The sequence below is a fragment of the Misgurnus anguillicaudatus genome, chromosome 12 (genome assembly GCF_027580225.2).
Source record: "Misgurnus anguillicaudatus chromosome 12, ASM2758022v2, whole genome shotgun sequence".
Taxonomy (NCBI): Eukaryota; Metazoa; Chordata; class Actinopteri; order Cypriniformes; family Cobitidae; genus Misgurnus; species Misgurnus anguillicaudatus.
The window spans coordinates 41,208,571-41,233,414 of record NC_073348.2 but is presented as its reverse complement, the minus strand read 5'-3'; the positions used below and the strand labels follow the sequence as shown (position 1 = coordinate 41,233,414).

General features: G+C 38.9%; 4 protein-coding genes and 1 long non-coding RNA gene across 8 annotated transcripts; 4 read left to right on the top strand and 1 right to left on the bottom strand.

Annotated features, from left to right (window-relative positions):
- The first annotated feature begins 89 nt into the window (after window positions 1–89).
- On the top strand, window positions 90–6,522 carry mpzl1l (myelin protein zero-like 1 like). The gene is made up of 6 exons (XM_055207333.2): window positions 90–337; window positions 1,043–1,215; window positions 2,196–2,409; window positions 2,489–2,618; window positions 4,146–4,251; window positions 4,702–6,522. The coding sequence occupies exons 1-6, from the start codon at window positions 265–267 to the stop codon at window positions 4,795–4,797; spliced, it is 792 nt and encodes a 263-aa protein (XP_055063308.1). The 5' UTR covers window positions 90–264; the 3' UTR covers window positions 4,798–6,522.
- On the bottom strand, window positions 5,239–19,528 carry LOC129446370 (uncharacterized). Its single transcript, XR_008645172.2, has 3 exons — window positions 19,399–19,528; window positions 16,267–16,449; window positions 5,239–5,432 (listed from the first exon to the last, which is right to left on the bottom strand). It is a non-coding gene; the product is annotated as an uncharacterized lncRNA (long non-coding RNA).
- On the top strand, window positions 7,867–9,089 carry sugt1 (SGT1 homolog, MIS12 kinetochore complex assembly cochaperone). The gene has a single exon (XM_055207335.2). It carries the CDS (start codon window positions 7,994–7,996, stop codon window positions 8,774–8,776), a length of 783 nt encoding a protein of 260 aa, XP_055063310.2. The 5' UTR covers window positions 7,867–7,993; the 3' UTR covers window positions 8,777–9,089.
- On the top strand, window positions 12,819–16,432 carry klhl35 (kelch-like family member 35). Its single transcript, XM_055207329.2, has 7 exons — window positions 12,819–12,946; window positions 13,202–14,068; window positions 14,532–14,716; window positions 14,969–15,087; window positions 15,179–15,367; window positions 15,450–15,638; window positions 16,250–16,432. Exons 2-7 carry the CDS (start codon window positions 13,224–13,226, stop codon window positions 16,430–16,432), a joined length of 1,710 nt encoding a protein of 569 aa, XP_055063304.2. The 5' UTR covers window positions 12,819–12,946; window positions 13,202–13,223.
- Window positions 19,026–24,844, top strand: lrrc32 (leucine rich repeat containing 32). Of its 4 annotated transcripts, none has more exons than XM_055207327.2 (3): window positions 19,026–19,303; window positions 20,156–20,246; window positions 21,620–24,844. In XM_055207327.2, the coding sequence occupies exons 2-3, from the start codon at window positions 20,160–20,162 to the stop codon at window positions 23,489–23,491; spliced, it is 1,959 nt and encodes a 652-aa protein (XP_055063302.2). In that variant the 5' UTR covers window positions 19,026–19,303; window positions 20,156–20,159; the 3' UTR covers window positions 23,492–24,844. The 4 variants fall into 4 exon arrangements, with proteins under 4 accessions (XP_055063302.2, XP_055063298.2, XP_055063299.2 ...); XM_055207323.2 differs by lacking the exon at window positions 19,026–19,303 and adding an exon at window positions 19,608–19,748; XM_055207324.2 differs by lacking the exon at window positions 19,026–19,303 and adding an exon at window positions 19,621–19,748 and having other exon boundaries at window positions 20,021–20,246.

The following is a 24,844-nucleotide window of genomic DNA, read 5'->3' as shown; positions in this document are numbered from 1 at the left end:
ATGTTGTCTGGTCCAATATGGCGGCCCAGCTTGACGTACGCGTCTCCGTCCAATGTGGTGTCTAGGTATGTCTATGGATTCGATCTCCGTGTTTGGATAGACTCAGATCTCAGTTCAGCGGAGTTTGATCAGTACGGCAGCACACCGATCTCGATGTATGTGTAGAATCCGATCTGAGATCAGCGCGTCACTCGTTCAGTCAGACGCTGTAAACAAATACTAAAAAGCTTCGACACTCGGGCCGAAATTCATGAAATCTACAGAATGGAAATAAGGCTTCGGATCATGGCACACTTTCGTGTTTTATTGTGTGTTTCGCTCCTGTTTATTATTGCTAGTAAGTTTCAGTTGATTTTGTTTCAAGTTTTATTTTAATCTTATCTGTAAGTGTTAGCTTAGCTTCATGCTAACCAAACCGCTGTAAGTTTAGCTAACGTTATAAATCTCTGGGGGTTTTTATATCTATAACACATGTTCTGCGCTTAAATCTGATGACTTGACCTATATTAATGACTTTCCTGGAGTAAATCATATGAATAAACACGCGTATGTTCTTAAATGTGTTTGACTTCTGAAGAGATTTAGCATGTATTGTTCTGTTAGCACGTTAGCACACGTCAGATGTACTCGAATTATGACATGAATTATTATCTTTTTTCTTAATTATTAAATTTAACATACAAATGGCTTACACTTACGTTGGTTTATTTTATCACCATCATTCCTGTCTCCCTTAATATAATTCCTATATCTGATGTCAGAAACTATTGTGTTAATACCTTGTTTTCTGTATTTGTACCATGTACTGGTATTTATTTCCCAGTATAGTTTAAAGTGTTCCATGTAAATAAATAAATAAATACTCTGGCACATGATTATAGTAATCATTACACTATATAAATGTCTGCAGGTATCACTAGGTATGATCAATAGTAATTTTTTGTGAATGCATGTAATGTTTTATTATAATCTCTATGTGCAGGTTTGTTCTTAATCCTGGATCGGTTTCATTGATCATTCACATTTATGAACTGTGTTTCAGGTCTGTTTCCGGTGTGTGTTGCCATAGATGTTTATACTCCAGCCGAAATGTTTGTTGAGAATGGGACCACAGCGACGTTGGCGTGTAGTTTTAAATCTAAAGAGGTGGTCAGCAGTACAGCATCAGTCAGCTGGTCATTTCTACCCGAGGGCGACACGGGAAATCCCACTTCTGTAAGAGCCTCAGATGTTCTCTGTGTGATTCAGATGAGAGTTTAAAGTCACAGTGAAATTTTGTGTATTTTTACAAATGATCTGAAAGCTTCATTATTTTTTTGTATAATGGACGACTTAAGAAATGTCGCGAGGGCAGGGCCCGGTGAAAGATTGCAGCGATTTGCAAATAGCAACATGACCCAGCTTCCAATGATCCAATCAATTCTCGATGGACAAATTCAAGTCCCGTCCTACCTTTTTTTTTCTAATTTCAGAAGCCGTTTCACTTAGGGATGCTTTGAAAGGCAAATTCTTGGCCGAAACCGAATAAAATGAGATGAAAAAGCGATCAACTAAGCGGTTTAACAAAAAGCTTTTGTTAATAAACATTTTATGTCTTGGTAAATATAAGCATGTTTATCATTGTAGGACTTTACTGGTTTTAGGAAGTTTTTATTACATACTGCTGACGCTCTTTGTCGTTCTATGACATGATATAAAACATACAGCACTGCAAGTGTCATTTATCATTTAAAATCAAGACATCCTGAACACCATGATGAGCTAAAGTCTCTCGTTCTCCGTGCATTCAGCAGACAAATACTGAGGATCACCGCCACTGCCGTGTCTTTCTCATACGCTGCATGATGTTCAGGATGTCCTGATTCCAAACGACAAATGACACCTGCAGTGCTGCACGCCCTCACGTCTTTCTCTGACACTTTGCGTCTCTCACTCTTCACTGGTTGCTTTGCGATCACGTCATCAAAGACCTCATTGTTCAGTCAAATTTATGCTGCCTTTTCACTTGTGATTCAGCTGAATATAGCAGAATAATTTTGGTTGCCGAACATTGGGTGCATCCCTAGTTTCACTCGCATATACGTCACAATGGGAAAATAAGACAATCGCTACATTTGTTTCATTGTGACTTTAATGCGTGCTTTGGCGCTTGTTGAAATATAATGGATTGAATGAACGCTTTTGTTCTTCCGCAGTTCTTCTATCACACCGGTGGGAAAGTGTTTCCCGGGTCTAATCCACAGTTTAAGTCCCGTGTGGAGTGGGTCGGAGACATGAACAAGAAGGACGCTTCCATCCGTGTGATCCAGATGCAGTTCAAGGACAACGGAACATTCAGCTGCGACGTGAAGAATCCTCCGGACATCACCGGCCAGCCGTCCGCCACTAAAGTCCGAGTGGTCATGAAAGGTGATCTATCGTGAGAGCGTGTGGTCGTCGTCTCTGTTGACGTGGGTGTGACCGACCGGTGTGTGTTTTTCTCCCATAGAGTCTCTTCCTCAGACCAGTACAGCTGTGATCGTGGGTGGAGTGATCGGGGCCGTGATCGGCATCATCATCATCTCTGTGGTCATGTATCTGATCGTCAGGCGACAGGAACCCAGTCGAGACTATGAGGGGTACGTGTGTGACGCATTACAGTAATGAAAGCGAATCGGTTTGTTCAGATTAACTGAAAGTTGTTGTGTGTTTAACTCTTTTGTGCATGTAAGCATGACGTCTAAACCAAAGCAGGAGAAAATAACTAAACCGCTTCATAACAAACAACTGTTTCAGTTATAACACAAATTAATAGACACAAAAGGGTTAAGTGAGTCTCACAAAGAAATGACCAGCTCATATATTTCACTCATATGAGGCATTAAAAGCCTCATTCTCATTCAAATCACATATTAATAATAATTAAAATAATTTCTCTGTACTTGATTATTATGAAAATAATGAAATTGTCTAAAGAGTAGATTTCATACGAGATGTGACCTGGATGTGTTTTTGTGAGATTCTGTTAAATGTAGGGTTGCAAAGGGGCTTACATTTCCAGAAACTTTCCATGGGAACTTGATCTGGGGAATTTTGGAAATATTCCAAGTTGGAATCTCAATGGGAATTTAGGGAAATGTATATAAACTATATCATATACAAACATAAATAAACATTTAGTTTAATCATAAGCAGGCATGCATGCAATGTAAAACAGATTCTGATACTTGATACTTCTAATATGAATAATTTATAAAGGAATTTTCATCAAATAAATTCATTCTTGATGAGCATAAGAGACTTCCTTCAAAAACATAAAAAATAGTAATGTGTCCAAACGTTAGGGTGGTACAGTAATGATAGTATGATAACAAAAAACTGCCTAACAGAATGTAAAAAAAAGCATAATATGTGACAGCTTGCCTCATAAATTTGAGCAATGGAAAGGAAAATAAAGATTATTATTATTATAAATGTTCAATGAAATAGTGCTAGCTTACATTTAGATATCTGATTTACTGGATTCAATAAATGATCTGTGCATGTTATGGATGAATGCAAGTACATGCAGGGGGGGTGGCATGTGAAATTGCATTAAATCTTGTTGTTTTAAAAAAATGATGCTGCAAGATTATTTTAAATGTCCTGTTGTAGGCAGCTCTGCAATTTTTCAAATTCCCATTAATTCCCATGGAAAATTCCCAGAATTTTGCAACCCTAGTTAGATGTGTGTTACAGTAGTGCAGTACATCTAATGGCTTCAACACGGTGTGATTTATTCTCATACTGAACTATAAAACGACTAGAAAAGTGCCTTGTGTGTTTGTGTGGCAGTTGTGTGTTTGTTATGCGTCTCATTAACAGAGTTGTATGCTCCGCTCACTTCCTGTCCCTCGTCTCATTACTGCTGTCATCAAAACTACTGTCTGTGTCATGTGTGTGTCTCGTGGGTGTGTGTGTTTAACCTGATTTGTGTGTATGTGATGTGTGCGTTTCTGCGTGCGTGTGTTTGGGCAGTGCAGCCCCATTTTCATTGATCACAAGACGGCGTTTGTATCATGTTGCTTTTGTCATCTCTCATCTCATTTGTGTTTGTCTCCGTATGCGTGTGTGCGTGTGCTGTTCATTGTGCGCGCATCATCCCGGCTGAATTCGTGTGTGTATAGCTGCACCTCAGTAGAGAGCGTGAGCTCACAGATCACACGTGTAGGGAAGAAGGCGGAGTCAAGCACAGACAACTCATCTTGCTCAAGTCCCTCTGCTCCCTTACAGGTACGACACACTAAGTGTGTGCGCATGACTGAGCGTGTGTGTGTGTGTGTGTGTGTGTGTGTGTGTGTGTGTGTGTGTGTGTGTGTGTGTGTGTAAGAGATCAAGTGTCTTCGAGTGAGTGAGTGAGTGAGTGTCAGTGAGCAAGTAAATGAATGTGTGATTGTGTAGATGGTTTCCCCTCCCATTGCTCCTCGTGTGTTTCTTGGTTCCACATGAAGATGAAGTTTCATTTGTGTGTGTTCATCAGAATGAAGTCTGAGTGTTTTGGATCAGGATGGGGATTATTTCTGATCTGATTTTCTGAAGCTGTTATAGTGGAACACATCTGTGGGTTTCTGCTAAAGATGTCTGATGTTCTTCTGTGATCAGACACTAAACAACAGTTTGATATTTAATCACAGCTCTAACATACTGTCCTAACTCTCTTTTCATATGATCTCTCTGATTTAGGGCCCGGTGATTTACGCTCAGCTCGATCACTCCGGCAGTAAGAACTCCTTCCACAAGATGGAGCCGGTGGTCTACGCAGACATCCGGAAGAACTAAAGCGGCTGCAGAGTTATGGCATGTGCGTCTTTATATCCATTCACGTTACAAAAGAATCTATGAAAGCAGTTTACTAACAGACAGACTGTTAGGGACTCGGCCGGGTGGGTTAGTACTGGACTGATGATTTCTCGTGTTGTAGTTTTTCTTACTGATCAAACTCTTGCTTCTTGTGCCGTTGTTGGATGTTTGTATGTGTATTGTAAATGCTAGTGTATTATCATCACGTATTAACACTGATGATGTCATTCAGATGCTGACAGCGATAAAGAGGCAGAATGAAAATGAAACTATACGGTACAAAAAAAAAACATTTCATAGCCTAATGCATTGTTGCAGTATTGTTATGACAGTTGAGCAACATTTCACCCCAAATTGTCATGACTGTAATTTAATTACAAACATTTTGACATTTTTTAGTTTTTGAGATTCTCTCCTGTATTATTATTTTTTTACTGTAATACTGCTCTTCTGTGTAAAGTTTTAAATGTAGGTTATGGAGGAGCCTAAACATTCAGTCCTGTCAATCATCATTATGAGCGTATATAAGCAGTTACCGATCTTCAAGCATTCATCTTCATCTCCGCTCTTTTCCTTCTCCAGACAGTTTCATTATAGCCTCAGGTTTGAGTCCCCTATGAAGAAAGCATGACAAGATTATCTCCGTTAACTATTTGACTGAATGGGTGAAGTTACAGTGAAAAACACTAAAAAGATTTTTAGTTTGTATTAAATTTGTTACATTATAATGATTCTTGGTTATCAAAGCAAAGCTGTCATGTAAAATAGGCGTTGTTTTCTTGAATATTAGGAAATGCATTGATTGTTATCAGATGTGATATGACTTGACATGAATAATCCCATCATACAGTTACATTAGGGAAACGAAGCACTCCATTATTAAAGATGACTTGAGTCGCTGTTAGCATCAGGATGATTTTAGTAAAGTTAGCGTGCACGTCTCAACGGCTCCAGCGTTGTTCCTTGAGGACATCTGTTTTAGTTTCAGCCCTCTTTCCAACACACCTGCTTGATTTTAGGTAGCCCTGAACATCTGGATTAGCAGGTTCAAACGTTTGATTGGGGTTGGAATTGAAATCTGCAGGAACAGGGTTGGAGACCCATGAGTTAGACTAATCAGCTAGTTATTATGACACTAAAGTTACTGTATAGTTCATTTAGAAATATTCAGTATTAGTTTAGTAACTCAATTCTTCTTCAGGGCCAATGGGGAAACAATATGTTGTTTCTCGTTTAAACACTCCATTTTTTTATTCCTACATTCCTGTTCATTGTCTTATTTGCGTTATAACTTAAAAAGTGAGGTTATTTTTCTTTGTTGTAAACGTTCAGCTAGTTTGAAGATGAACCAAACGGAGCGATTGTTTCTTCAAATGTATGATGCTGGACTCTTGATGCTTGTGTTTATGTTTTGCAAAGATGATTATTTTTTTATTGTTAAGAAAGAGAGACCAGCAAACATTAATGCAACATTCCTTTAATGCCACTTTTGTCTCTTGTACTGTACGGTTGCAATATTGCACTGTTAGATTTGTTATGTGTTAACTGGAACATTGTGCCTTCAGCATTCATAAACTAACTCCTCATGCACACCTTGCATTGTTTTTCTTTATTGCCCTTTTGTATATGAATACAACTGTATCTGTCGAATTTTATACATACATTCATTATATAAATATATATAAATATATCACATTGAACGAACCTGTTTTATTACTCTGTCTCTTTAATGTTGGTTTGTGTGACATTTATTGTTGTTTTTCTTGTTAGAGATTACTGTGAAAACATGTGGTGTGACAGAAATGCAAGATTTTTCACTGTTGCTTTATCATTGAAGAATTCAAGATAAGAAAGCGCTTGATTCTGAAGAAAAAATGTTGTTTGTCTTGAAACACACGCAAACATTTAGCTGAGATATGCCAGATATAACATGAGATATAACACTGAAAAGGCACCTGGCTGGCTGTATTTATAATATATGCATAAATGAACATGTAAAACCTAAAGTCCTTCTCACACTGAACACGATGAAATAAAAGCTATATATATATTTTTTTTATTCATGCATTAAACAGAATGAACAAATAGAACCTCTACAGGAATGAAATCACATAAACAGTTTCACAAATAAAAAAAGGGAAGAGAAATTATAAATAAGTACAATAAAAAGACAAAGTTATGCAGAGGAAATATTATGCATAAGTGGTATTACAAAAAAATCATAATATTAAAAATTTCTGTCACTTTTTTGTTTTTAATCAATCTAAGGGATTTGAGAAATGCTTCAACTTCAATTAGGAAATGTGGAAAAGTACATTTCAATTTTTTTTATGGAATTCATTGAGATATTAGTTGTGCCTTCATAGTAACAAATTATGTGTCTTAACTGAAAAGAAAAGTAAAAGCAATAGATTCCTATGAAGGCTTTCATATTACGTAATCTCCACAAGAACGGAAACGCGTCGTCCAATTAGATTTGAGTTTAAAATCACGTGCCTGGACCTGCTAAAGACTTTTTCCATTCTTGATTTATACCTTGAAGACATTTGTCATCATTTATTGATATGAATCAGTGCTAACGAGATGAATTCTTCTGTGCACTGATAGTGTAGAAATATTTCTTTGAAATGATTATGAACATAGTGGCTTTCAGCTCAAAATTATAAATAGACGTTCAGTAAATGTTTGTTTATGTTTCCCTCAACTCAAACATTAAACTAATCTATATTAATTGATTGATTAACACAATAGCATAACCAGAAATCTTTTTGAGTACACAAACCTGGCTGATTATCAATATCTGTATGCAAGTTAACTTCTTATATTTCTGCCAGAAACACTGCAGTTGTTTTGAGCATTGTTTTCTAATTTCACGCATTTAAACTAACTTTATGACCGATTCATAAAAGACGAACCGCTGTCTGGTCATCTTGGACTTCAGTATGGAGATAGAGGTTAAGATCGTGATTGTTTTCTCTAGTTCTTAATCACAGTGTCATTGAATATTAAGTTAGTATTTTTAGTTGTTTAAGTATTTCCATAGCGCTTGCACCCGGAAGCGGTACCGTGTGACGTCAGACTTAGCGAGCGGATATGTTTAGGTAGCTATCAGCTATCGTTAGCGTCTCGCTTTCCAGAACTTTCTACATCTTTAGAGTGTGAATATTGAGAAGCGATGGCGACTATCACGAGTGTTCCTGACGAGGACCCAAATAAAGCCCTCGAGGAGTCAAATAAGACTCCGGGAGAGGAAGCTGATCGCGCTGATTTACTCTGTCAGCGAGCTAATGCGAATATAGAACTGCACGAGCGCAACAGAACACTCGATGATGATGAGAAGGCCCAGCAGCTGCAGCCAAATTCGGCACCTGGATCCTTAAAAACACGGCATGACTGGTACCAGACAGAGTCACAGGTTGTAGTGACCATCATGATGAAAAATGCCAAGAAAGAGGACGTGTTCGTGAGCTTCAGTGAGAAGCAGCTGACCGCTGTGGTGAAGCTTCTGTCAGAAGATGATTACTGCCTAAACCTCCATCTTCTGCATCCGATCGTGCCAGAACAGAGCACCTTCAGGATCCTTTCAACCAAGATCGAGATCAAGATGAAGAAAACCGAGGCTATCCGGTGGGAGAAACTGGAGGGAGAAGGGACGCTTCCCAATGTCAAGCACTTCACACCCAACCAGTATCCATCATCCTCCCACTACACGCGCAACTGGGATAAAGTAGTGGGCGAGATCAGCGAGGAGGAGAAGAATGAGAAGCTGGAGGGAGATGCTGCACTTAACAAACTCTTTCAGCAGATCTACTCGGATGGTTCGGATGAAGTTCGGCGGGCTATGAACAAGTCCTTTATGGAGTCAGGGGGCACAGTACTCAGCACTAACTGGACAGATGTTGGTAAACGTAAAGTAGAGATGAACCCACCTGAAGATGTCGAGTGGAAGAAATATTAAAGGACTATTATCATCACATCACTTTTCTAATGCTTTCCTTTATTTGATCATTATTCATTTACACTGATGGGCACCATTCACACATTGGACTCTTCCTGGAAATTTAGCTTTTTTTGAGTGTTCTTTGGAGTCTGAATCAACAAAACGAAATGATTAAATTTTAGTTTTTTTCCCCTTTTTTAAATATATGTTTAAAAGATCTTTACAGTTTCAGTGTTATCTGATGGCCATGTAATAATATTCTGAATATGATGTATCTAAATATATATATATAATGAACACCCTGTAAATAAATACTTTTGGTCTAAAGCGACTCGGCAGTCCTGTTAGCTGCTTTGTTTAAAAAAAAAACTTTAACCCTATAACTGCCCCCCCCCCCTTGAGTGGGGATGAAAAGGTGATCTGCATGTTCAAATGACTATAACTCTGGGATTCTTTGGTCTAAATCAAAACCTTGGTCTCTTTTTAAAGACGGGAATTTATAGTTTTACACTGAAGTGTTTGAAGTTGTGAATATTAAATGACAAAATAGTAATATCTGTTTAAATTTATTTGAAATATTAAAAATAATGCAATAAAGTATATACTCTCTAATCAAATGTATATAAAAATTAAAATGTTTTACTCTCAAAACACCACAACAATAAAGACACAAGTCTCAACTAGTTCTGAACCAAATTTCAAGTGAAAATAACCAAAAATGAAGTTTCTGTCACACTTTTTTAGTGGTTTTACCAACCAAGGTCACTAGGTATCAATGGTTAGTTGCATTATCTTGTCACAAGTTAATAAATTACTGCCTCTGCATTGTTTTTAATGCAAAAATGTTTTGAAATATGACAACTACATTCCTAGAGCTTTCCAACAATATATAGTTTGTCAAGTTTATTTCAGGTTAATGGGATTTTACAAATAAATATGTTTTAACACCTTGGGCCCACCTGTTGGCCTGTGACATTTTAGAAAATTACTCTTACTACATAATTGTTTTTTTCAAAATGGTGTTGATATATTAAAACTACATTCTTAGAGCTTTCCAACGGTATATGGTTTGTCAAGATTGGTGTAGGTTTAGACTATGTAATTATTGTCTTAATCCAAACTGAATGTTGACATTGACAATAGCAGTTTTTCTGATGAAAATGTATGAAGATATTTTGGGGAATGTTTGTTCCTTTACATGGCATTCTTTTATCCTACTATGTAAGTGAATGGGGCTCACAAATGGTTTCGTTCCAACATTTCTCAAAATATCTTCCTTCATGTTGTTCAGAACAAAGAAATGTAGTCAGGTTTGTAACATTTTTTGGATGTACTGTCTCAAGGCAACCCTGACTTCCTTACCAGTTTATTTTAATTCCCTTACACTCATGATATTGTTTTATACTCAACAGATTTCTACAAAAGAATCAGTTCACACAGAGATCATGATCTTCTTTAGCATTAACTTTTTATAAAGTTATAAAGGACATAGTAGGATAAAAGAATGCCATGTAAGTGAACGGGGCTCATGAATGTCTGGTTACAAACATTCCTCAAAAAAAATCTAAAGAAATCTAGTCAGGTTTGAGTCAAAAAATGATGACAGAATATTTTATTTTTGGGTGAACTATTTAACATGTAATGATTTGTTTAAAAATCTTGAAATATATTATTATGAGAAGTGTTTTTTGTCACAGACAAGAGATGAGGAATAATCACCTCCGCTTTAAACCTAACAGGTGAGAGGTTTTGGTCTAAAGTGACTCAGCAGTCCAGTAGCTTCTTCTTGTCGCTATGACATCATCAGCTGCTTTGTTTATTTTGTTTACATTTACAAGTCATTAACAATAATTTATTTATTATTAACTAAGAATAATAGTCAAGTTTATCATTGTTAATAAGACAGTCTTGATGACGTACGCAGCCTACAAATGCGACCTCCGGAGGCTGCAGCCTTCAGATTGAAACACAGAGCGTAACGTATTTTTGTTCCTCCACTAAAGTCCATTAATTTTTTTTTTAAATATAGACTTTTGGATTATTGCACAAAAAAAATGAGATCTGTGTTCAACAAAAGTTTATAATATTCTGAATCTTCACAGATGAACAACTTTTATGAATTTTGAGTTCTAAATTGTTTATAGTAAACCTATTTCGACTTTATGGTTCATAAAAGTTCAATGTTCAAGGAGCTTTATTGTCATTTGATCTATCTATAGGTGATGCAATATACACAGTGAAACGAAACTACATTTCTCCAGAACTATAGAGCTACAGAGAGTCACATACACAATACAGAGCTACACAACAACACAGAACTACGTACTGCAATAAGTGCAAACAAGACAGACAACCAAAAGCATACAGGACACATAGTGCCATGTGACATTGAACTGAATAATGGTATAGTAATGTTCAGTAATGTCTGTCTGTCTGTCCATCTGTCTGTGGATTTGTCCGCATGAAATGAGCTGTTAGTCAGAATGCTGAGTTGCATTTATGACATGACAATAAAATAACATCATGAAACAAAGAGTTGTGATTATTACAGCAGCTTTGTGTTAGTCTATGATCTCCTGCTGTAAATACATCTATTACATTACAGAAGGGTTTTTTTAGAAGGATCTTCTGTGGAAAGATTTCAGTGTCGTCTTTTCTGGAGAAACTCTTTGTTTGTATTTCATTACAGATATCAGTGAATGATCTGAAGACTAACTAATACATAAACAGTCTCTGCTCCTCTTTCAGATTTTCACCGTTATTAGCACTTTTTCTAGCGTCTGGATGCTTACAAAACGTGTGTTTATATTTTTCCATTTCGTTTTATAGGCGAGAATTGAAGAGTTTCGTTGCAAAACGAGATAAATCCATTTTTTAACATTTTTGTCAAAACATGTTTATTATTATGTTATCATGTTATTATTTTGTTTTATGGTGCTACTTAGCTGTATTTTTTAAGTTATGAAGGTTTAAATCAAAACAAACCAACTGCAGTTGCATTGAAATGAATTGGAATGAACAACCAAAAACAATTAAAAAAACGGTGGTTATCTCGTTTTGCAACGAAACTCTTCAATTCTATTTCTAATTTTATTTTATAATTGAATACTTCATCTAAAACAATATATATAATCCTGCTGTTTATTTGTTACATTTAAATAACTATTTATTTCCACGTGTTTAATTTATATTTAAGTTTTTACCCAGCAAACAATGTTTCATTAAAAAAACGTCTAATTGCTGTCCAAACCTAGACGTCTAGTCAAATCACTGTTGACTTTGCTTTGTTGTCAGATTTTTTATGCACAAATTCACTTAAATTGTATATTTTTGTGCCATGCTTAATAAAACAGATAAAACCTATTCCCTGGTTTTAGCTAGTAAAGCAGGCTGGTTTCAGAGCTGGAATACCATCTGACCCAAAACAAGCTTGACCAGATTCTTTTGCTTGTTGTAAACACAAAGTCACTTTGTATATTTCTTGTCTAAAAACTAGATTTTTTGATATTTGTACTAAAAACAAGACAAAAATACTAAGCAAGAAAGTCAGTGAATATCTTGCCAGTTATTTGTCAAAAACATCATGTAATGATGTAATCTATTATTTTGGGTAGAATGGGTTACTTATAGCCGCATTATATGGGGTCTTTATGGGTGAAATGACGGCTATTTCTTGCTAGGTACTTATGTCTAATCTTCAAGTATTAACCTCTTTCGCTTTGATTAAAGTATTTATTATTCTTATCTAGTTCTCTATTAGCTTTTAGTTAAATGTTAATGAACAGTTAATGCAAGTTTTATGACCTATTTTAACATTTTCAAAGATTGTTTTTGTGAATACTTTGTGTGCTCCTGAACAGATAATGGCTGTAAATCACCTTCATGCTGTTTATAAACAATAAGATCAAACGTGTACATTTATTAATAGTAATAATTTAAATCATCAGAAGACGCAGACTGTGTACAACATGAGTGCAAATCATGTAATGCAGTCTTTCACTTCTAGTACTGATAAACACATGGCAGTCTTTCCAAGGAACAATGACCTCGGAGAATTAAAGGGAAGAGGAAATGATTTTCTGTGGTATCTCAGTGATTTGCACGAGCATGTGACCGCCTTGCTCTCATCATACCTGTATAAATACAAAGCAGATCGCGTATACCATTCACATTACACACGAACTAAAGGTGAGTTCAGCTAATAATTATTTCATACATGAAAACAATGTTTTGTGTTTTAATAACACGATTATTTTTGTTTTGTACATATTTAGAAGATGGCAATGCATGTGGATTAAATGTAATTTATGTAATTTATCCTACAAATATTCCATGTCAACGAATCTGCCGTCATATAACTAAGTGTTATTGTATTATCAGTGTTGAGCACGGTTAACGGTCACCAGTTTATTATTGGGTAAATCTCTCTGTTGATCTGTGTAGGCTTTAGCAGAATCCATGCAGAATGGGGTTTGGCACCAGCAATGAGGTGATTGGCAGCAGGTCAAATGTCTGTTTGTGCTCCGGTTCCAGTCACGCAGAGCAAATCCTGCAGATGCTGAACAAGTACAGAAGGAGCGGCACGTTCACGGACGTCGTGCTGCAGGTGGACGGTTGCGAGTTTCCCTGCCACCGCGCCACCCTGTGCGCCAGCAGCTGTTACTTCCGTGCCATGTTCAGCGGTCACTTTCGGGAAAGCGTACAGGCTAAGGTGAAACTTCAGGGAATCTCAAGGAGAACCATGGAGCATTTGCTCAACTTCATGTATGAGGGCAAACTGAGTCTAGACGAGGAGAACGTGCAGAGCGTCTACCAGGCGGCAGATTGGCTGGATGTGCCGGCACTGTCCGTGGCCTGCGTGCAGTTCCTGGAGAAATCCGTCAATCCGGCCAACTGCCTCAGCCTCATGGACTTGGCCGACTCATACTCGCTCCGGCCTCTGCAGGAGCGCTGTCTGAACCTGCTATACAACAACTCAGAGCAGGTTTTCAAGCACGAGGAGTTCCTCAGCTCGTGCAAAGCCAGAGTCCTGGAGCTGCTGACCTGTGAGGAGCTGCAGGTGACGGAGGAGGTTCGGGTGGAGACCGCGCTCAGGTGGGTCCATCACCGGCCGGCGGAAAGGAAGCAGGATCTCAAAGAGCTGCTGGAGCAGATGCGTCTTCCCCTGCTGGACCCGGCGTTCTTCACCGGCACGCTAGAAACGGACGAGCTGGTTCTGGACTGTCGCGACTGCAGGCCGCTGCTGCTCGAGGCCAAGAAGTACCACGTTTACGGGCGTGAAGTGAGCACGCCACGCACCAAACCCAGAAGGTGAGTCCAACATCTCACAACTCTTTATAACAGGGCGGGTCACGGAGGGTTCAGCTCAATGAAAAGAAAACATTTAAAGTACAACCTGCTGAAATAAACCCTAAAATCATCTTGGTTTAAGACGGACACTTAGCTGGTTACGGGCTGAGTTCAGAATGTTTAGATATTTTTAATACAAAAAGACTAAGTAAGAAAGTCATTTTTTGGAGTGTGATGCTAAATAAAACAGCTTAAACTTATTGCCTGGTTTAGGCTGGTTTCAGAGCTGGAACACCATTTGACCCACCAGCTAAAACCAGCTTGACCAGTCTGGAAACAAACAAAATGTTTTAATTTAACATAACATTTATAAAAACAAGCCTAAAAAGACTAAGTAAGAGATTCATTTTTTGCAGTGTACATGCATTATGACACACTTTATGTATTTGAGTTGATGAAGATGTTGTTGTGTTTGTGTGGTCAGGAGCTCTGGTTGGGCAGAGATGATCGTGGTCATTGGTGGTTGTAATAAGAGCGGTTTTTCCAGACTTTCTTTAATGGAAAAGTTAAATCCGCTCACAGGACAGTGGATCTCCTCTGCTGCTGTTCCTGGATATCCAAAATCTGAGTTTTCAGCGTGTGAACTACAGAATGACATTTACCTCTCAGGTCAGTAAACTTACGACTGTAATTCTGCTGAACGTGATTGTAATTCTTCTGAAGCGTTCCTGCTGTTTACAGCAAACTTTCGTGTGGCTTCTCTGTTACTCTATCAGATCTGCAATCGTGTCACGTGACGTCTGATTTCTAGAGAACTCTATCAAATCTCCTATTGCTTAGGGAAGGAGACATCAGATTATTGTTGTTTGACTTTATTACTTTGAAGACTAAAGATCAAATGATGGGTGATTGTGTTTCCAGGCGGGCAGCTGAACAGCTCAGATGTTTGGAGGTTTATGTCTGGCATCAATCAGTGGGTTCGTGTCCGGGCTTTGTCCAAGGGCAGATGGAAACATGAGATGGTTTCTCTTTGTGGAAAGGTTAGTCCTCTATCTATCAGGGTTTAATGTTCATCATGATTTCTGTGTTTTGTGTTTAAACATAAGTTTGTATGTGTTTGTGTTGCTGTAGTTGTATGTTGTTGGAGGTTATAACGGTCGTGAGCGTTTGTCTAGTGTGGAGTGTTATAATCCTCACGATAACACGTGGAGGACAGTCTGTGATCTGCTGCTACCCGTGAGCTCGGCTGCTGCGGTCGGCTGCGCTGGAAAACTCTACAGCATCGGAGGAGCAGTCGGTGACAAAACAAACACTGACAAGGTGACCAAACACCTAATCAAAGTCAACTTTTGTTATTATTATTATGAAAGTGTGTGTTAAGATTCTGATGATTGTGTTACAGGTGCAGTGTTACGATCCTGTGACTGACAGGTGGGTGTACGTCACGTCCTGTCCGTTCTCTCATCGCTCGCTCAGTGCCGTCTCGCTCAACGGCTGCATTTATGTGACGGGAGGTTTGCTGAAAGAAATCTTCTGTTACGCTCCGAGCACAGACGTCTGGAGTTCAGTCGCAGAGCTGCCCATTAAACTGGTGCGTAAAATAACCTGAACTAATCTGATAGTTACGCAAGGACTAGGCCTAACTCGTGACAGGACGTTGAATTATTTGAAAATAATGCACACCCAAGGTGGTAATGTGGCCCGACGTGTGTGCATTATTATCAAATTATTATTATTATATTATTGAGTCAATTATGTAGAATGGCATTGGTGGTTATTTTAAGTTATACCACGGGCCTGTTGAATGCTTTATTCTGATTGGTTGAGAAATGTTGCACAGGTGTTGATTATTATTCGGTAAAACACAGACCTGACCATGGTGGTTATTGTCTTAAAATAACCACCAGAGTAAAGTCTGTGGAAACCGTAGTATAAGAGGAATAATTGAATCCGGTCCTTTTAATTGTCATTTGTGCATTATTTTTGGATAATTCAATCAATTATTCCTTACACATTTGACCAGTCAGGTGTGCGTTTATCGAATAAATAATGCATACCGTCTAGACCAATCAGAATAAAGCATTCAATAGGCCTGTGGTATAACTGCTAGTTTCTATTGATGAGTCAAAAGTTTAATGTTTGTATATTTGGAGTGTAATATTAATGTAAACCAGTAAATGTATTCATGTTTGTGTGTTTCAGGAGGGTTGCAGGCTCACCGTGTTGGATGGCAAGGTTTATATTGTGGGAGGTCGGGATGAGTTCTCAACTGGTGTTAATCATATTTGGTCGTTTGACCCGACGACTGGCAAACTAACAGAAGAGAATCCACTGCCACGATGTCTCAGTTACCACGGCTGTGTGACCATAACGCAGCATCTCTAGAAGACCTCCAGAAACTCCTGCAAAGATAAAGTTTGAACTTTATTAAAGTCATATAGAGTCATAAAAAGGCTTTACGCTGGAAACTTTAATAGGAGGGTTTATTATACAGGTATGTGATTTAGTAAAGTGAAATCATTACTCCTGTTCACTAATGCACTTGACAGCCAACAATCCTTAAAACTCAGACGAGCATTTATTTATAATGACTGTGAATCCTGTGAATGTGAAATCACCTTTTATACTGTGAAATGTTGTCTCTTTATACCTCATCTGTATTTATGAAGTTATATTCATGTTTCAATAAAACCTATAGTAGGTACAAACACTATCATATTTTCTGATTCCATATTACTTTGATGTAATAAAGATTTAGCTGATCTGTGAACATTAACTGGTCAAGCATTGCATTAGTAGCACAAAGGCTTTAAGGGTTAAGAGTTTAGAAACACACATACTGATAAAGATGAAATAAATATATACACTACAGCATATAATGAATCTATCGGCTAAATTGTAAGACTGTTTGAATTGAAATGAATATTTTATATAAATCATCATGGAGTGCATCATGGAGTGGATATGGTGTGCAGCTTAAGACAAAACTATGACACTGACGTATTTTGATATATTAGGGCAAGTTATTTTCACTTTCAAGACAGCTTTAACATTCATTTTAGTCTGAGAATAGACTTTAAGTGATAGTTGCTGTAAATCTGTTTAAATTAGCTTTTTCCTGAAGAACACAAAAGAAGATATTTTGATAAATGATGGTAAGCACACAGCTGATTGTAACCATTGACTTCCATTGTATTTGTTTTTCTTTATCAAAATATCTTCTTTTGTGTTAAAAAAATGTATACAACAAATTATTTTTGGATGAACTGTCCCTTAAAGTCCCACTTTTAAACCGAGAAAAAGGTTCAAATGTGAGGATGTTCATTAGTGATCTGATCTTAAAACAGGCTAAGAGGAGTCTAACACTTTTGAGTCTGGCAGTAGATACAGGGCCGTTTCTAGCAATTATGACGCCCCTATTGGCACCCCTCAAACAAGATCATACAATTTAACATGAAATATTACAAACAAAAAACACAAATCATGTAAAAAATCATCTCAACTTAAATGCATTAAAATCAACAAAACAGTTCAATAAAAATATACTCATTTTTTTCATTTTCTATTAAAGTTTTAAAAGCGAAAAATAATTTAGTGTGCTGTGCTTTTTACTAAACCAGTTTATAAACTTGACCTTTGATCTAATGGTGGTAATGAATGATTAGCCAGTAACTAATTGCCTTCTGATCCAATGGAGATTTACAGTACTTCATCCTATGGTGCCAGCAAACTACACTTGACCATTTGTATTACCCTAGTTTTAAAAACATACCATTGTTACTATGGTGAGAAGAACATAGTACATTTATGGTTACTTACTAGCAATAAAACCAATGTTTAGTCTATTATAGTTTAATCATGCTTCATTTCTTAAGGGCAAATGGTAACTAATGAATGTTTAGCCTATATGCTAAAAACAGAGGAAAGCAGGCTGATGTCTGGAAAAAATGCAACGAAACCTTCATGCAGATCAATCTCACCTACACATATCACCTTCTGTCTGATGCTGGTGAAATATTTTGCTGTCAGTTCTGTGTTAAACACGCAACATGTACAGTTGATCTTTTATTTTGTTGCAGTGCTCATTTTTCAGATAAGCTGCTTAATCTGATTGGACTTTTCATTTACAAAGTAACCTTAATTAATCTCTTACAATAATAATTTATTTAATAAAAAATTGTACAAAGACACCCAGGTCTGGTTTTAGGCCACGCTTTTAACTGGTCAGGCTGGGAGAGCAGCTGACCCATCAGCTTGACAAATTTAGCCTGGGAGGACCAGTTTAACCCAGCCTAGCCAAGCCAAGCTTTCAGCCTGACCAACTAAACATGCCCCAAAACCCTCATTAAAATTAGCCTGCTACACCGTTACACCAGCTAAAAGCAGCTTAAGCTAACTGGTACCACATAAAATATAATGTACACGTTTGACTAAAGACATTCAAGTCAATAATGATTTATTAAAACGGCTTTAAAATTTAAATACAATAATATGTTGCGATACGCGTGATACTAACATGTACTTACAGTGTCACGCGCGTACCGCTCAAATTAAAGCGCTAGATGGAGACAAACACCGCTGCGGCGCCCTTTGGCCGTTTCTCATTCCGAAGCCTGCAGCCAACAGAGGTCGCATACGTCATCAAGACTGTCTTATTTTAGAAAATGAATAAATAATAACGTTGACTAGTATTCTTAGTTAATCGAAATTGTTGTAATATGCTTATGACTTGCGAATGTAATGCTTAAATAAACCATGCTTGATGACGTATGGAGCCTTCATATGCGACCTCCGGAGGCTGCAGCCTTCGTATTGAGAAACGGCCACGGCGCCACGCTCGTTCACTTGAGCGAATCAAACAAAATAATTAAACAAACAAACACGTCTATTATTAGAAACACGAAAAAAATAATTAACTAGCTGTTTTGTATAACACACGTGTCGTGTAAATGACGATATAAATAGATTTTTTTGTGACAAGTTTTAAATTCACGCGTTTAACGATAGCGACTGGAAAAACGGCGCGATTTAGTTGCGTCGCGTGTATACTTCGATGTTAAATTTGTCGCGCTGCGCGTGAACGCCACTCAGATATGATGGAAGAGCGGCGAGAAGAAAAGAAAAACTTCCTCGTCAAATCCTAAATGACGGCTGGGAAAATCCCGGAATCATTTGGGATGCTGCGGTGATTTCAGGAGCACACGCGTGAGCGAGAGGCAGATAAAGATGAGACGCGCAGCTGCAGCACATCACACAGTGAGTAAAACTTTACACGCAACAATATCGCAATTAAATATCGTCGATAACCGAACTATAGCGGTGTTTACATGTCATCAATGCTGCACTCTTACCGTAGTTTACCATAGTAACCGCCAATATACCATCAATACACTCAAGAAACACTGTGAACTGAGGTAAATACTAGAAAGAGTTTGAGGGAGACAGAGAGGGGGTGAGTAAGAGAGAGAGAGAGAGAGAGAGAGAGAGAGAGAGAGAGAGAGAGAGAGAGAGAGAGAGAGAGAGAGAGAGAGAGAGTGTGAGTGGGGTCAGAGCTGTCCAATCCCACACAAGGTTTGAGTTAAGAAGGAAAAAACAAGCGTGTAATGCAGGATATTCTCACAGGATGTGTAGCAGAGAGAGAGCTGTAGTGTGTTCAGTATGAATGAGTCTTGTATGGAGTTCACGAGGAGACTCTAGTGAGGTAAGATCTCACCTGCACTCATCAATGTCTCTCTGTCATCCTGAAGTTCGTCCTTTTTTCTCTATATTGTGGGTGAATGTGAGCTCAGATCTGCTCTGTCATTGATGTGACGTCTGCTGGTTCACTCATTTTTTAAGTGCAGAGTTTAAATTTAGTCGTGACCTCATCGTGCTTTGATATCTTTGTTAAACAGATGTGTAGAAATGTGGAAATGATGATTAACCTTTAATATTTCTGCTTTGACATACTCTGTGGGTGTTTCTCATGTCAAGTATCAGTGCAAAGGAACTAGGAGGACACATTTAACTTGAAGAACACTGACGTCTCTTTACATCTGTGACGTCTGATGATGCTCTTTAACTTCTCAAGGTCATGTTTGATGGTTGATGTCTCAATCTCTCAATCAGCACTATGGATGTCCGTCTCTGGATCCTGATGCTCATCGTGAAGCAGGTGGCACCGTTCAGACGTCCAGCAGAACTTTCACCGTGTCATGTGGTGAGTTAAAGCATCTTCTCTATTTATTCTAGTTATCTAAATAATTCTGTGTGTCCATGAAACCAACATGAATCCCAGATGAGATCTCTTTAATATTTCAGTAGTTTCTCTGAGCTGAGTAATGTGATTAAATGGAGCACGTTGTTATTATGGCTTCTTCTCAGATGTTTCTCCTGAGACCACAGTGATCAGTAAGCGTAAATCATCTAGGGGCGGTTTCCAGGACAAGATTTAGATGAACCCAAGACTAATCTTAGTTATATTAGGACATTTAAGTCATTTTTACAAACATACCTTACAAAAAACATTACTTGTGTGCATCTTGAGACTAAACAATAACATTGATATATGTTAAGATACGTCAGTGCAAGATGTTTTTAAAGTAAAGCAGCTCAAACATGCAAATATTAGATAAGCCCTCTCCGGGAAACCACCTCTAGAGTTTGAGAAAAGATCTGAATTCTGTCTTCAACTTGTCTTTATATTTAGCAAATCTGCACATCAGATATAAATCTGCACGCCAATATAATCTCAATCATTTCCATCAACTTCTTCCTTCCAAGACCCTCGAAATCTGAGTTCTGCCGTTCACATTCATTCTTTTATGTCTAGTTGACAATTTCGTGAGAAACATTTGAAACAATGATGACGCTTATATGAGATTCCTCTGGGAAATAAAACAAAAGCAGAAAGATTCTGGATTACTGATGACATCTGTGTTCTCAAAGCTCCAGGACTGAGTTAAGGAGAAACATCTTGATGATGAGGCCAATTCACACTGATACAACAAACGCCAACAAATGCATTTGTTAGGTCAGTATGAAACCCACGTTGGCAGTTGTTGGATCAAGAAATGTTGGAATTTGTTGGAGTTAGTTGTTGTTGTTGGATCAATGTGAATTAGTCTTTACATGTTGTGGATGGAAATGGTGTTAGCAGTCTTGTGAGACACACAGTTATAGTCCGTAGAGGATAGTGCTCCGTTATGTGTCCGTCCTCACTGAACGGACTTGTTGAGAAAGGAAAAGGAGGGGCAGTCCAAGACACGAGGGGAAATTACAGACCCTGTGTGGAATATCTAAAGAATATAAATAGTTTGTGTGAGGCATGTGTGACGTGTAAATAGATAACATAGAGATGAAACAGAGTTATTCCAGGAAACAGAAGTGGTATGATGTCATGAGTAATATACAACGTACGTCATGATGGTTTTTGCTATTGAGACATCATCTGTATTAACTTAATGATGATTAATGGTCACCAGGTTTAGTTCCTGTGCTATATAATGTGTAGGTTATACTTCAACGTGAGTCACTTTGATTAAAAGCATCTGTGCAACGTTCCTCATCTCGTTCTCGCTTGTTGTTTTGCAGCTCCAGAAAAACGCAGACTGCAGTAATCTGAACCTTCAAAACATCCCAGCTCAACTTCCCTCCACCATCCACACGCTCGACCTGTCACGTAACCTTCTGCAAAACCTCACCCATGACGCTCTTCTGGCCTACTCCGACGTCCACCGTCTCAATCTGCACTCTAACCGGATTCAGTTCATCCAGCCGGGCTTCTTCCAAGCCATGAGCCGCTTGCAGGTTCTCGATCTGTCCAGAAACTCCTTGGATCTTTACGGGGCTCTGAAGACGCACGTCGGCCGGCTGACGTCCGTACAAAGTCTGGATCTCTCTGGAAACGGCCTCTTCGGCGATATGAGTGACTACTTCCTTCAAGACGCGCCCGCGCTCACCAATCTGTCATTAGATGGGAACAGCATCACGAAAATAAGCAGCGACATGTTTAATGGATCTCAGGCGTTAGAAAACATCGACTTGCATAATAATGTTATCATAGACATCGAGGATGGTGCCTTTGAGTCATTGACCCATCTCTCTGAACTTGATTTATCCATTAACTCGATTTCTTGTATCGTGGATTTTAACCTCTTCCAGCTTAAAACGTTAAACCTGAGCAAAAACAGCATGACCAACTTCCAGACCATCCATTCAGACCTGGAGTTCGAGCTGATGTATCTGGATCTGAGGGAAAATAAACTCCTCTATTTCCCCGTCCTGCCACAGAGGAACAAACTCATGTACCTGGACCTGTCCAGAAATCTCTTGAGAAGCGTGAACTGCTCCGGTCCCTTAGAAGAGCTGGAGAACAATTCCCACTGCGTCAGTACAAAGCATCAGGATCTTTCCAGGTTGCTCTATTTAGACTTGAGTTACAATCAGCTCAAATCGCTTCCTTCTTCCTTCTTCAGCAGTATGCAAGCTCTGGAGACCCTGAACATCAGCAACAACTGTTTGGAGAGCTTCATCTTGGATGGAGAAAGCCCTTTGAGGTCCCTCAAGACCCTGGACATCAGCTTCAACAGTTTGCAAGATCTGAAGTTGGAGGAGAACGCGCTGGCTGCGCTGGAGGTTCTGCACCTGCAGGGGAATTTTTTCAGCGCGTTAGACCCCGGGTTTTTTTCCAGGCTGCCCAGAATCCACAGCCTCCACCTTCAGCAAAACCGGCTCAGCATCTGCCCACCTCGGTGGAGTCCGGCCGACGGCTGCGTCTCGTTCTCTTCGCTCCCGACTTTACGCTATTTGTACCTCTCGGAGAACAGTCTCGCGTCGGTCCCGCAAGCTGCGTTTCAGGGCAGCCCGCTTCTCATTTTGGATTTGTCTCTGAACCCTGGTGTGAATATCGGCGCTCAGGCTTTCTCGGGTCTGGAGACGTCTCTCGCCCATCTTTCTCTGAGAGGAAATCAGCTCCAAACGCTAGATGTGGATTTCACCTCGTTCTACAATCTGAAATCTTTGGATCTGTCAGTGAACCGGCTCACGTCTCTGTCTCTGTGGAGGGGAGATTCTTCTGTCGAGTCCCTGAACTTGCAGAATAACAGTTTGGTTACGCTGGCGCCTGACACGGTTTCTTCTCTGCAGAAAGCTCTCAAAACTCTGTATGTGGGTTCGAACCCCCTGAGCTGCTGCAGAAACGCACACCTCCTCACTTTACTGCAGCAGGACCAACTGTCCGTGCCCGACATCGCCGTCGCCACCTGCTGGTACGGCAAGGACTCGGAAAACGTGGAGATCGACGTGAGTGCCGTGCGGGCGGAGCACTGCGAGTCTTTGGACACTAAAGTGTTATTGATCTGGGTGATCGTTGTGCTAGCGCTAGGACTGATGGTGGTGTTGACTGTGGTCTTCAAACTTTGTCACTCCAGACGTCACAGATTCAACAGAGGAATCAAAGCTTGAGGTAAAGCTGAAGAAAAGAGGGAAAAGAAACCAAAACGTCCTCACCTGACTGTGGTGGTGGTGCATGCATGACCATGAGGTTTCAGTATGAAATGCGTGGGTGCTCTCTGCAATCCATTCAATGTTAAATGCACAACCTTAAGATGTCAGGCTGATCAACAACATTGGCGTTCTCTAAAATGAAAAATTAAGCCATGGAGACGATCACGATGACCAGAAAGAAAAATGTAGCAGAGAAATATGTTGATTAAGAACGACCATGTTAATGTTGCAGGACTTTCAGAAGATATAACACTACTTTTCTACATGAACAGATCTGGGGCCTCATTTATAAAACACTGTGTAGAAACCATCCTAAATTTATCAAAAATGCGTATGTGTGATTCATAGAACGAATGTACGCACAGAAAACGCACATACCCCTTTCTTTCAGATGTGAAATCTATAAACCACAAATGATCTTGAACTTGTGTGCAGTATTTAAATGATGCCTAATTAATGTCATGGACATATAAAAGATGTTCAGATCCTTTACGAGCAGCAAGAATGGCTTATATTTCCAAAAACCTGCAGCAACCGGACAAGCAAAAGTGTGTACGTCTGCTCAGACCCTGACGTTCTCCACGTCAAAGACAGTTTTTATAAATGTGAACGTTGCCGTGATCTTTATTCTCCACACGTCAATGTGACACAAACACTAGAGTTTGACTTTATATAGCAGTGGAAAGATTTGACTTTCACTACACGCGTGCGATTGTGTAAGGGATTGTGCATTAAGTTTTTTTTTTTTTTTGATGGACCATCTGCACTGAAAGCGTGTGGCTTGTTTTCTCAGGACGGCTTTCCTGTTGTTCAGAGTTTCCTATCCAGGGACACAGAGCGCCATCAGTCAGTTTGTGTAGTCAATATTATTCCTTCATTATTTAGCATGAATTATATGAAGTTATCATCAGGTTTAACGCACCCACAGACTGGCCTGTTTGATCAGTCGCTCTTTTTTTAGATATTTCCAGGCTTGTTCAGAAATAAATTTGACCCTGGCGTCTATATCGGGTGATGTACACAAGATAAAGATAGTCAGGAAACTCCTGTTGAAGGAAACAGACATCATCACAGTTGATATTAATAGAGGTTTGTTTCAACACTGTAATATCAGCAGCTTCCTCCTGTCAATCTGAGTCACCACCGTCTGTCCGTCACAACCCTTCTGCTTTTTAACACTGAAACCTGTACGACCAGTACACAGCAATCTTATATGAAGGAATTATTTACAACTAATGTATAAATCTATATGTGTATAAATATATATTTATGAAGCTTTTTAGTATTTTGATAAATAAATGATGAACCTGA